Genomic DNA, 12,790 nt, shown 5'->3' on the forward strand with positions numbered 1-12,790 from the left:
CAATAACCTCCAATAAAGTGTGTCAAATTCGATGAGATGCAACGAATTGCAGTCAGCATATACAAGCTGCCACAGACTGGCACAATGAATACATCCAAAACAACTAATTCAGAAAGAAAAAGACCAAATCTGTGAACAGGAACTGACAGGAACACACAACCACAACAACACCCGAGCCGCTTCTGCAAACAAATGCTACAAGAAATCAAGGCATGAAGCTCACTAGTGCAGACAAGCGAGAAAATATCCCCATTTTTCAATTGTCATCTCCGGTAGAAAGTAGGAATACCAAAAATGGTATTCTGGACAGCGTCGAGCAAAGCACGTCAGACATCTCAATACTGAAGCAACCAACAATTCTGCTAAAATGTGACATTTACAATCAACACTCAGAGGAGACCACAGACACAAAGAGAAAACACACCACATCCAATGTTTTCACCCAGTGAATGCCATTTTTAATCTGCTAAAAGCTGCCATAAGTCTTGGTTTCATAATTTGAGAGCACAATGATTGTTCCTTTTCAATTTTTTAAATGCTTTTACACATAAATCTAAAGATTTTCTTATTTTTTAGTTTTTCTTAATTTTCACATTTATAACTATCTAAATGCCCCTCAAAATACACCAACAAGTAACAACAGCCAGAAGAATTTGATAATTTTTATGTGTTATTAGTTAAACATGCTGCTTTCTCCTTACCTTCCACATGCATCTTAAAAGAGAGCTTCTCAGTCCCAGCCTCACAGATGTACTCCCCAGCATCCTTCTTCTCCACGCTGTCGATCACCATCTGCCGACTCTTGCCCTTTGATTCAGTATGGATTGTCTTGCTGGAAGTCAACAGCTTGCCATCCTTGAACCATTTTACCTCTGTCTTGGTATCAGCTACCTCACAGCTCAGAGTCGTTTTCTGGGACAGAGTGGCTTTTACCTCCCTCTGAACTGACTCCTTGTTGAAGAAGGCTGACTGGGCTTCTGATGGAGGAGAACATATCAGATGATATTCATTCTGAGCATATTAATGAGCAAGCAAAATGTAAGATTATTTTGAAAATCTACCCTCCCTTACCTGCCACATGCATCTTAAAAGAGAGCTTCTCAGTCCCAGCCTCACAGATGTACTCTCCAGCATCCTTCTTCTCCACGCTGTCGATCACCAGCTGCCGACTTTTGCCCCTCGACTCAGTATGGATTGTCTTGCTGGAAGTCAGCAGCTTGCCATCCTTGAACCATTTTACCTCTGTCTTGGTATCAGCTACCTCACAGCTCAGAGTCGTTTTCTGGGACAGAGTGGCTTTTACCTCCCTCTGAACTGACTCCTTGTTGAAGAAGGCTGACTGGGCTTCTGATGGAGGAGAACATATCAGATGATATTCATTCTGAGCATATTAATGAGCACGCAAAATGTAAGATTATTTTGAAAATCTACCCTCCCTTACCTGCCACATGCATCTTAAAAGAGAGCTTCTCAGTCCCAGCCTCACAGATGTACTCTCCAGCATCCTTCTTCTCCACGCTGTCGATCACCAGCTGCCGACTTTTGCCCCTCGACTCAGTATGGATTGTCTTGCTGGAAGTCAGCAGCTTGCCATCCTTGTACCATTTCACCTCTGTCTTGGTATCAGCTACCTCACACCTCAGAGTGGCTTTCTCGGAGAGAGTGGCTTTCACCTCCCTCTGAACTGACTCCTTGTTGAAGAAGGCTGACTGGGCCTCTGATGGAGGATGTGTGGCAGAGAAAATATCAGATGTTATTCATTCAGAGCATATTAATGGCCACCCAAAAGGTATATCATTTTAAAATCTACCCTTCCTTACCTGCCACATGCATCTTAAAAGGCAGCTTCTCATTCCCAGCCTCACAGATGTACTCCCCAGCATCCTTCATCTCCACGCTGTCGATCACCAGCTGCCGACTCTTGCCCCTCGACTCAGTATGGATTGTCTTGGCGGAAGTCAGCAGCTTGCCATCCTTGAACCATTTCACCTCTGTCTTGATATCAGCTACCTCACAGCTCAGAGTGGCTTTCTGGGAGAGAGTAGCTTTAACCTCCTTTTGAACTGAATCCTTTTTGAAGAAGGCTGACTGGGCCTCTGAGGCTAATGTCAATAAGAAATAAAATGTTGTTATGAGATGTGTAAGATCACCAATGACTGAAACATGAGACATCTAATTGGCACTTTTTTGAGGGTATCTATTCCATACATTAAATACTACATCAAATAAATGTGATGTGACAGGTGGTTATATATTAACTCACATTATACCCATACAGTAGCTAACAATCAGAGAGACAGAAATTAAATTTATAAAGCTGAAAAAATCCTTAAAATTCTATAAATCAATTTGATCATACCTGATACAGTTATCCTGAAGACCATCTTATCCCCTCCAGCTTCACATGTATACTCTCCAGCATCACTCTTCTCCACCTTTTCAATCACCAGCTGACGAGTATTCTCTTTAACTTCTGAGTATATTGTCCTACTGGATATCAGCAGCTTGCCATCTTTGTACCATTTCACTTCCGTCTTGCTATCAGAAACACTGCAACTGAGAGTTGCTTTCTGGGAGAGAGTAGCTCTCACCTCCTTCTGGACTGACTCCTTGTTCAAGAAGGCTGTTATAGGTTGAGTTTCTGGGAAAAACACAAATAATGTAAATAAATGTACATCATGATGTGAAGTCAAGCGTTGGATAGTCGTACAAAAGGCATCATACTGTCTTCTTACCTTTTATCTTGACCTGGAATGTGACTCTGTCTGTTCCTGTCTCACAGGAGTAATGTCCTTCGTCACTTTTCTTGGCACCTTTGATGATGAGCTTCCTTTGAGTCCCTTTGGAGATGAAGTTAGTTCTTTGGTCCTCAGTGATCACAACTTGATCTCTTTTCCACACAACGGCCGCACTGGCAGATGATACTTCACAGCTCAGCTCAAGATCTCCTTTGAGGGATGATGACATTCCCACGGTTCCTCTGGCTTTGTTCAAAAACTTGGCAGGTTCATCTTAGAGAAAAGAGACCAAAAAGAGATACACATTTAAAATCCCTTTGAAAATATGGATCTTAAGGTCTGTTATCAGAGCAGCTCATGCATAAGAAGCATGAGTTGGAGTCGCAGAGAGTTGACTACATGATTACAGACTTTGCTCTGTTTGACGGTTCATATGCATATGTTAGCTTCCATCATTGCGTTACTTATTACAGTACATCACATGGTCTGTGACAAACTGTCTGAATTATGTGGGAAAAAATTCTTCTACAGACCATAGCAGACATATTACTGAGTTTGCTCTGCGATGAAGTTTAACTGTAAAATTATAATAAGTATAAGTATAAGTATTTTTCGGAGCATACCTTTAAGAGAGAGTTGAACGGACGTTCTGTCATCACCTAAAGCACACTCATAGATGCCCACATCTTCCTCTGTAACATTGTGCACTATCAGGATCCTTTTGCGGTCGATGATCACATATTCATATTTCTTTCCCATTTTCAGCTCCCGCCCGTTCTTTATCCAAACCACCTGAGGAGACAAACACAGAAAATATTGATTAAAATTGAGTTGCATAAAGATACTACAACAATCATTTTGTAATACAATCATGTGTTGTATAATAACAGATAAATCAAATGATAAAGTTAAAAATAGGATTTAGGAGTGTATTCTACCCAAGTGGAACAAGGTTACTTTAGTGTTACCACAGAGGGGTACTGACAAGTATGACAAAGTGCTGACAAGTGTTCAAATACAATTTTGGCTTTTCTGTGTTAAAGCAATGTGAAATAAAAAGTGTGGCTCTCAGCTACCTTTAGAAACAGCAGAAATCCATATTCATTTCTAAATGAATATTCATTTCTAAATGAATATGGATTTCTACCTTTTCTAAGGCAGCTGAGTCCTGTGCACACTATAAATGTACCAAGTTAGAGACATTGTAGTACTTGTGTATGTTTTCAGTCCTTGCATGCTTGTTACAGCATGCAAGTTACAGGTGCATGAAAAGAATCGGTCAAAGCTAAAAGTAAAGCTGGTATTGACGTGGGTTCCCATCACAAACCTGTGCATCGTAATCCGACACCTCGACAGTCAGCTGAGCAGTGTCTTGCGCACTACAGGTCACCACCTCCAGCACATCTGACTTGTTGGTGAACCTAACTGCAGGAGCTAAAAATACAGAGAAAAAAGAATAAGTGATTTGCTTTTTCCAAATAAATGTAATAAATATATAAAAGAAAAATAAACAATAGTAAACTAAGACAGAATCTACAAAGTTTTAAAGCACAAAAGTGAATGTACTGGAATATTTTAATGCAATTAAGAGAATTTTCATTGTCGATAGTCTAACTGGATTTAAGTGCATACCTTTTACAGACAGGAAGCACGTGCTTTGTGAGCCTCCGCCCACAAACTTGACTTCAGCTCCATTCATCTCTATGGTCACGAAACGGATGAGCAAAGTGTGTGTGTTCTTAGACCTGGTGATGAGGTAGTCGCCTCCGCTGCGCAGGAGGCGGCCACTTAGAGACCAGAAGCCAGAACAAACAGCAGACAGTTCAATGGAAAGAGAGAACTCCTCACCAGAGACTGCAGTGCTGTTCATCAGGCCTTTCCTGATTTCAGCCTTGGGTTCTGCAGACAACAGGCAAACCAGATAAGAGAAAAGAGAATTTGAATGCATACAGCAACAAAGGGCACAGAGACATCAGTCTTACCTAGATAGAAACTTCCAGGCACATCCAGGTAAGGGCTCTGGCCAAAGTCGTTCATAGCAGAGATGCGGAATTGGTAGCTGGCTTCTTCAGTAAAGTTGCAGATGGTGATCTCTGTAGACAGAAGGGTTTCTCCAGCATTGCACCTCTGCCATGTCTGAGTGCCAACCTTCCTCCTCTCCACAATGTATCCCTTAATTGGAACAGGCCGGTCGCTGTCAGGAGGAGACCACTGAATGGTGAGGGATGAGTCAGTCTTGTTCTGCACCACAGCATCGACTGGGGGATCGGGAGGATGCTTCCTTGCAGCTAGAGGAGAGAGAGTGGTAATAAGATCAGTACTGAGTTATTGTAGAAGGTTTTATTTTCATAGGTGGTGATTATTCTTGCCAGTTTTGATAATATTTAGTCTGCAAGCTTATTTACTGTGAGGCAGTTTTAAGTTATAGGGACTGTGATGGATGTACAACTGTACACTTTAACTCATTTTTCCATATAACATAAGTTAAAATTCTGAAAATGACTGAAATAATTGATTATCAAATCTTTGGGAAATAATAATTCTTTCACTTCACTAATCAATTCATTGATCAATCACTGCAGCACTAGTTGTTTTGAAAACTAACCTCAACATGTGCTAGATAGATAGAATACTGTGCAAGCAATAAGTGCAATACATTTCCCTTTGTCATCCTCACCAGTGACAGAGAATCGAGTGGAGGTCTTGCAGTCTCCAGCCACAAACGCCACTTCTCCTGAGTCATCTGCCTGGCAATCTCTAATTGTGAGTGTGTACTGTCTGAGCACGCAGGCAATGGATATACGGGAGTCTTCTTTCAGCTTCTCGCCATTGCGGGTCCAGTAGGCATCTGGGCAGGGATGCTCAAGCTCCACACAGAAGATGACAGTGTCACTGACAGGAACTACTGTCCTCCGGGGAAGCTTCTTAGTAATGTTTCCTGGGATATGAGAAGAAGTGGATCAGGTATGCAGTGGATTCAGTCTGCATAATTTCATTTCAGGTCACATTGATACATCTTGATAATAGCATTGCATATTGTGTTGAACAAGAACTAGAGATGGAAACAAAGTCTCAACCATACCCAGGACAGTGAGCTCAGCCACAGTGCGACTGCCTTCCTTCATCTCACAGATATAAACACCATCGTCATTGGTGGTGACATTGTGTATGGTGAGACGACGCAGGGTGCCTTCCTCCTCGATGCAATATTTGGTATTTTGCTTCAGCCGAGTTTCCTCCATGAACCAGTTTGCCTGGGTTTGAGTGAGAGGCACCTCACACATCAGTGTAGCTGACGTTTTCTCTTGTACTTCCACATCCAGCAGCTTCCTCCTGAATGGTACTTTAGGCTCTGGGACAATGACAAACCACAGAATCTTTAACAACAATGTGGATCCATATTTAGCCTATCTATCAATCACAAATTGCAGTAATTACTTTACAATACTGGCATTTTCAAAACTTTCTACATTAATTTCCCCACATTCTTAATTTAAGTTCAGGTTAGTTAAATACTAAATTTAAGTCCAAAGAATAAATCAGATAAATAAAAAATCCATCAAAAAACTACCTGAAAATTACTGAAAATTGTTTACATTCACTTGACGTTGTTTATTTACATGAACTACAGGTTTCAATGGGCTTACGACATCCACTAATTCAATGAAGGTTCCAGAGAAGATCTTCTATGTTTTCCCCACTTATCAGATTTCTTATTGCCCCCTGCTCCATAACTATATCCATATCCATACTTTGGACTGGAGCCAACAGTTTTAAATTTAGGAATCAAGTGTTGAAACATGTGGAATTCCACTCTGAGTTACGGCTGAAGTCCACCGGGTTTAGTGGGCTTACATCAAAATATTTCCTGAAATGTGCCTTCTGAAGTCAGTTAAAACTTTTTTATTTTGAGAATATCAGGTTGCACATAAACACAGCTCATACACTTGGCAAAGCCAGTCAAAGTTGGTAAGATGCAGTTTGACTCCTAAAGCCAACTCTAGCTTGTAATTAAGTTGCTTGTAATTTATGTACATACAGTATACTAAACATTAACAACCTGTAAATAGCCTTGATATGTCATCTTTCCTGAAATGGGATTGACTTCCCTTTTTGCCAGGACCCTTTATTTAATCTCTAAGTGATGTACAGCCATCCAACATTAAGTTGTTAAACTAAATTAAATATACAAAATATATTGTCTATTTCATTGAAAATCAAAAGCCAATTTTTTGTCCTTTCTTCATTGTTATTGTACAAATTTAACAGAAGCGACAGATAATTAAACGCCGGTGATTGTGCACTGTACTTGTTAAAATGTATTGTCCATTCATTGTATTTTTCTCCATTTTATTCAGTGCTATAATTCATGAATTTAATCTAAAATTGAAAATTACATGCAAACACAAAAATTCGTATTTTCCCTTGAAAACTTTTACTTTCAATCCAGCAAGCTAACAAGCACCCATGAAACACCAAAACTGTCCATTTTCCAGAACCAATAATAAATAAGATGCAAGAAGAGGCCAAGCCTTCATTAGACAGACTGAATGGAAATTAACAGCAGACATAAATCAACACCTCTATAATTTCATCTCCTGGGACAATTTCTTCCCGAGGGAAGTCACACTATCAATGGTGCCAATGATCTCCAGCAAGTGAGTGACCATCTTAGCAACTGTGAACCACTCATCACCAGCAGAAAATAGATGCAACACAACACCCGCCCTCAGAGGATGAGCCAGAATTCAACCTTGTTGTGAAAAGCCACACACATTTTGAGAGGTTAAAATGAGGCTTTGGTATAATAGTGATCTGGACAACACTTACATTTCTGCGGATGCCTATAAAAACTTGATCCTAGAAACTTATAATGTATTCCTTGACGTCATATATACGCTTATATGGTTATCACAAACACATAAATGGACCACACTACTGCACTGGGTAAGAGGTTCCTTCACTGCAACATATGCACTGCAGTTTATTTTGAGTAAATTACACATGCACCATCCTGGTGTTTTAAATATTAAAAGAGAAACAAAAGTCAATCAAATGTGCAGTTCAAAATATTCCTACATAAATAGCATACACAAATCTGATATGACATAATACGTAGACTACATACTGTATATAGTGTATATGTCCATGTGTGTCTTACACACATTTGCTTATACATGTGATGTTCATATAAGTCCCAATATACTCATGCAATATACCTCATCTGCATCCAGAGAAAGTTAAATGTTCTTTTTAAGTCTCCATCAAAAACAGCCAGAATTAAAAACATAATTTTTCCAGAATTGATGATAGAAGCTACAAGGGAGCCATCTTACTTCCCTCTAATTTGTTCTGAGTTACACATGTACAATACCCATTGAAATAATGTCAAAGAATTGCTGAAAAAAATATTTATATCTTTCTAACTTTGTTTTATGTTAACCAAAGGTTCCAGTGTGCTTACTACACCTACTACTTTAATGGAGTAGATCATGTACATTTCCCCCACACCTCAGTTTCCTTACTGTCCTCTGCACCCCGGCTGTAGCCATATCCATACTCTGGAGCTGAGCCTACAGTTTTAACTTTTAAACACTGTTTTTCCCAGAGTTGATGATGGAAGTAGCTAACAAGTGGCAATCTTACTTCTTTCTTATCTGTTTTGAGAGTTGCAAATACACAGTAGGTATCAGGCAGGAGATTGGATCTGGTAAATCACTGTTTACTCCTGTGAAGCAGTTCTGACCATGCGTACTAGCTTTTTAGAACCTTTGGCTATTGACATTCATACAAGCAGAACTGCACTATACTAAATACATGTCTCTGTCAACCCTGAAACGTAAAATTGACAATGAAAGCCTGGATGAGCAAACACTGCTTTGACTGCCATCTCCAAATTTCAAACTAATGTGTTTCATTTGCATGAGTGCAATGTGGTCATCAGAGGCAGCCCATTTAGAAACATCAAACCTTCGGGAGAAAATTTCCAGAGGCATCACGGGACAACGATGCTAAAATGCAGAGCTTGAATGCATGATTTCATTTTTGTGTTTGTTTAAAACTAAAAAACACAGCAACAAAAAAAGGTTTTAAACATGCTACTTAAAACATCTGTCTGATCTACGTTTCATGGTGTTAAAATCTGGCCTAACTAAATCCGTATTGGAATAGCACCAGTGTACAGTATACTTGTGAGACATTTTAAAAGATTGGGAACCAATTGGCTTGGGGCTAGGTGCCACAGACATGGCAGAAAGGTTGGAGCATTTTCAGAAACATATTATTGCCAGTTTTCATGGGACTTGTTACTAGGAATAAAATGAATCATGCCAGCATTATCCTAAAATCCTTGTGGACACAAATTAGTCTAGAGTGACAACGTCTTTGATTTTGTACAGGCTGGCAGAGCATGCATATAATTTATGACCATCCTACCTTTGACCGTTACCAACACAGCGCTGTAGGTCTGCCCAGCCATATTGGTGGCATTGCAGGTGTAGAGACCATTATCACTCTGCTTGCAATACAGGATCTTGAGAATGAAGTTCTCAGCTTGGTCCTCATAAATGACGTGCCTGCGGCCCTCGCTGATATTTGTTCCATCCTTCCTCCAGATAATGTGGGGTTTTGGGTGACCCGTCACAAAGCAGCTGAGTTTGGCGTGTTTGCCTTCAGTCACCGTGCAGGTACGGGTGAACACACCTTTGGGCAGCTTCGCCAAAGCGGATGCCCTCAGCTCATGTTCCAGACTCAACCCGTCTCTGATGCTGGCTGTGGAGGACGAAGAAACAGAGGTGCGGCTTTCTTCGGTGCGATAGATGGAGATATCCTTATTCATTTCTTCTTTGCGCTTCTGTAGGTGAGAGAGGAGGGAGGTGTTCTTGTCTGCGGTCAGGTGGCGGGAATCCTGGGCATCTACGACAAGAGCAGCTGCAGCCTGTGCACGGCCGACGGTGTTCTTGGCCCTGCAGGTGTAGGTGCCGCTATCCAGGTTACGTACACTTTGGATCTTTAAGGTGCTGCCGTCACTTTCGTTAACAATCTTGATACGGTTAGACTCCCCCAAATAGCGCCCATCTTTCTCCCAATCAAAGTTGGCTTCAGGGTGAGCTGCAACACGGCAAAAGAAAATAACATCACCTCCCAAATCTACACGTGTAGAGGTTGGCTTAAGCAGGAAAACAGGGGCCCTTTGAGCCATCTCTGCTGGCAGGGCCACTTTGAGGGTAACAGCAGCATAAGCTTCCCCAACGTTGTTTTTGGCCCGACACATGTACTGGCCACTGTCCTCCAGCGTTAGGTCATAGATGGTTAGGCGGTACACGTCTCCATCATCCACGGTCTTGAAGCGCCCTCCAGATGTCAGCTTCAGCTTCTCCTTTTCCCAGGTGATCAGTGGGGTCGGGCTGCCCACAACAGTGCAGCTCAGTGTGGCATCCTTGCCTACACACACTGCGAATGCCTTTGGGCGGCTGAGAAACCTGGGGACTCCTCCAAACAAGTTTGGATCCATTGTTTGTTTCTAAAAACAGAGAACAGGTGAATATTACGTAACAGTACCAGGCGGGAAATAATATACAGCATTGTAGTGGAGGCCCCATTTGTTTACAGCGTAAGTTCACTCAAAAATTTTAATTCAGTCATCATCTACTCACTGCATGCTGTTGGTTTATCAGGTGAAGTATTATAGTATACAAAACATTAACATTTAAAAGAATAAAAGACAACATTAAGTTTCTCTATACACTTTATCCTGAGTAAACAAGTCTTCATAAGCCATGAGATCCCAGGTTGATTATATTTACATCCTCAACTTGTAGTCAAGCTCATGCATCCACTTCAGATGAGATGCAACCTATCGCTTTTAGCACTGGAGCTACATAAAAAAAAAAAAGGATGTTAAAAAGGGTGTAAATATTGTCTTTTAAAATCAATTTGGGATCTTGGCTAGGAGACGTTGGATTAAACTGGAGGTGTAATGTATAGAGCCATTTTTAAGTTTGTTTGTTTGATTTCCCGTCTACGTGAATGCTGCAATGCTGTTTTGCTGCAAAACTCCAGCAGTGTTTCATGGAAAATAAAACTTCACTCGACTTACAATATGCGTGCAGTTGAGTAGATAATGACTAAAATATTAATTCAATGTGTTCATTTATCTTTATTTATTCATTGTTCCTATGATAATTGTCATAGCTGGCAAAACAGCAGGTAGTAGATTGGGTTGGTTTTTCCGATTAGGCACCAAATGCCAAAAAACAATTGTGAATAATTGATAAAAATGCAGTTTCACTGCAGTCCACTTGCATTGAATAAATGTTTGGGATACACAAATAAAATGTCTTGTGGACTGTAACAAACAAAACTACATATTCTGTACGTTCATATAAAGGTTCTCAGTTATCTTATATATTAAAACCATGTTTTTTTGTTTTTTTTAAACCCTGTCAACGGCAACCATTGTCAGATATGACAGTTTGTTAACTGTTCTCTATAAATATGCTATGGTATGAAAATAGACATAAATCCTCAGTTCATATTTATGGCTGGCTGTTACAGTAGCCTCAGACACAGTCAACACACCCCTATCCTGGCCCTGCAGATATCACCAATACTAAGTCTTAACTTCTCGCCATGCAGCCTATTCGATAGGAAGGTAGATTAATGACACAACAACTACCAAATTCCCCTGTAACAAGGTCAAATTGTGCAGACATGCGCCTTTCAAAGAGTGACATTTGCGAGCTTTGTCACCTCTGTCGCTTGAACTGCCTGTCCCAAAAATAACCTCAGCTGTCAGACCCCGTCTCTGTCCATTGCCATTTGTAGAAGCGAAAGGGACATCAGCTGCTTGATAAAGCTCCCACTTCAGAAACATAACGTTACTTCATCTCTCACTGTGTCCATTTTGTATTCTATAATATCTACAAAATGATGCGGGAATTCAAGTACTGATTATCCATTTGCACAGCTGCTAAAAAAACAGGAGCACACTCGTTTCCTAAACACTATAAATCACATAACGTTAGCTTAACGGTAACTGGAAGCTGTAACGACAGCTAGGTTAGCTTAAATAATTGTAGCTAGCTAACTGTTAGCAGTTACAGGTGTGAAAGTTTAGTAACTTAATTTAAGAGTCAAAATTGACTTTAAAAACTGCTACAACTTCGGTCAACTACACTCCTTAGAAATATGAATGTGACATTTAAAGCTGCTATCACTCATTAGACTACAAATCACTTGTTCACCTTGAGTCTTCAGCCACTCAGGTAAAACTGAATCATGTGGCTTCAGTTGGCCGTCAAAAGATTTCCGTTGGACTCCAATATCAGTGTTTTAGGAATCCCACCCAAAAAAAAAAAAAAAATGTCTTCTTTGCGCTCAAATATCCGTGAAATGGTTGTAAATCCAGGATGGTGGAACATCCCCCCCAGTCTCCTGCGGTGGGCGGTTGACTAGACTTATTTTTTCTTTCTTCTCCGGTACCTCATGATGCCAAATAGCTGACGTGCCTATTTTGGCGCAGCCTCCTTTTCCAAAATAGACTTGTCATTTAGCTGTGCAGATAGGAGATAGCCTGCTGCTGCTGATGGTGGTGGAGAGGCCGGCCAAGAGAGCAGCAGACTGGCCGGGGCCCCTGCACACTGCTGCAGGCTGCACACTACAGCTGAGGTCGTAAACAACTCATCATAATGCCGAGTTTTACTACCAAACTGGTTCACACACCTGCAGAGAGGAGCTGTCAGTGGCAGCACTCTCAATGAGTAATGCAAATAAGTGGAATTATGACCATACTAATTAATAGACAATACAATTACACATTGTCTTGACCCCAGTCTGGTGGTTGCTTTTCCTCTTTTTTTTCATAATAATTATAATTTTTATAATCATAATAATAATAAATTTTATTTTAAAGCACCTTTCAAGTCACCCAAGGACACTTTCCCCCAAAAAACTGAAAAGAAAAACACAATACAAGAAAGTCAGTCAATATATAAAGAAGACAATAATAATACAATAATATATTAGATTACATAGACTTTATTTATCCCACT

At 40.5% G+C, this 12,790-nt stretch overlaps 1 protein-coding gene across 11 annotated transcripts in view; it reads right to left on the minus strand.

Moving 5' to 3' along the window:
- Nucleotides 1-12,309, minus strand: part of obscnb (obscurin, cytoskeletal calmodulin and titin-interacting RhoGEF b) — a 61,169-nt gene extending 48,860 nt beyond the window's left edge. For 2 of the 11 annotated variants that reach the window (XM_030403047.1, XM_030403045.1), the window contains exons 1-14: nt 11,984-12,309; nt 9,174-10,260; nt 5,821-6,090; nt 5,416-5,676; nt 4,721-5,026; nt 4,371-4,637; nt 4,066-4,172; nt 3,362-3,530; nt 2,736-3,011; nt 2,360-2,641; nt 1,821-2,102; nt 1,442-1,717; nt 1,072-1,347; nt 702-977 (exon numbers count right to left, since the gene is read on the minus strand). In XM_030403047.1, the coding sequence (XP_030258907.1) occupies nt 702-977; nt 1,072-1,347; nt 1,442-1,717; nt 1,821-2,102; nt 2,360-2,641; nt 2,736-3,011; nt 3,362-3,530; nt 4,066-4,172; nt 4,371-4,637; nt 4,721-5,026; nt 5,416-5,676; nt 5,821-6,090; nt 9,174-10,251 (4,126 nt within the window). In that variant the 5' untranslated portion in view covers nt 10,252-10,260; nt 11,984-12,309. The remainder of the gene's footprint in view (nt 1-701; nt 978-1,071; nt 1,348-1,441; nt 1,718-1,820; nt 2,103-2,359; nt 2,642-2,735; nt 3,012-3,361; nt 3,531-4,065; nt 4,173-4,370; nt 4,638-4,720; nt 5,027-5,415; nt 5,677-5,820; nt 6,091-9,173; nt 10,261-11,983) is intronic. The other 9 variants (XM_030403049.1, XM_030403048.1, XM_030403050.1 and 6 more) reach the window with 5 other exon arrangements.
- Nucleotides 12,310-12,790: the final 481 nt, after the last annotated feature.

Source organism: Sparus aurata, chromosome 21 (genome assembly GCF_900880675.1).
Source record: "Sparus aurata chromosome 21, fSpaAur1.1, whole genome shotgun sequence".
NCBI classification, from domain to species: Eukaryota; Metazoa; Chordata; class Actinopteri; order Spariformes; family Sparidae; genus Sparus; species Sparus aurata.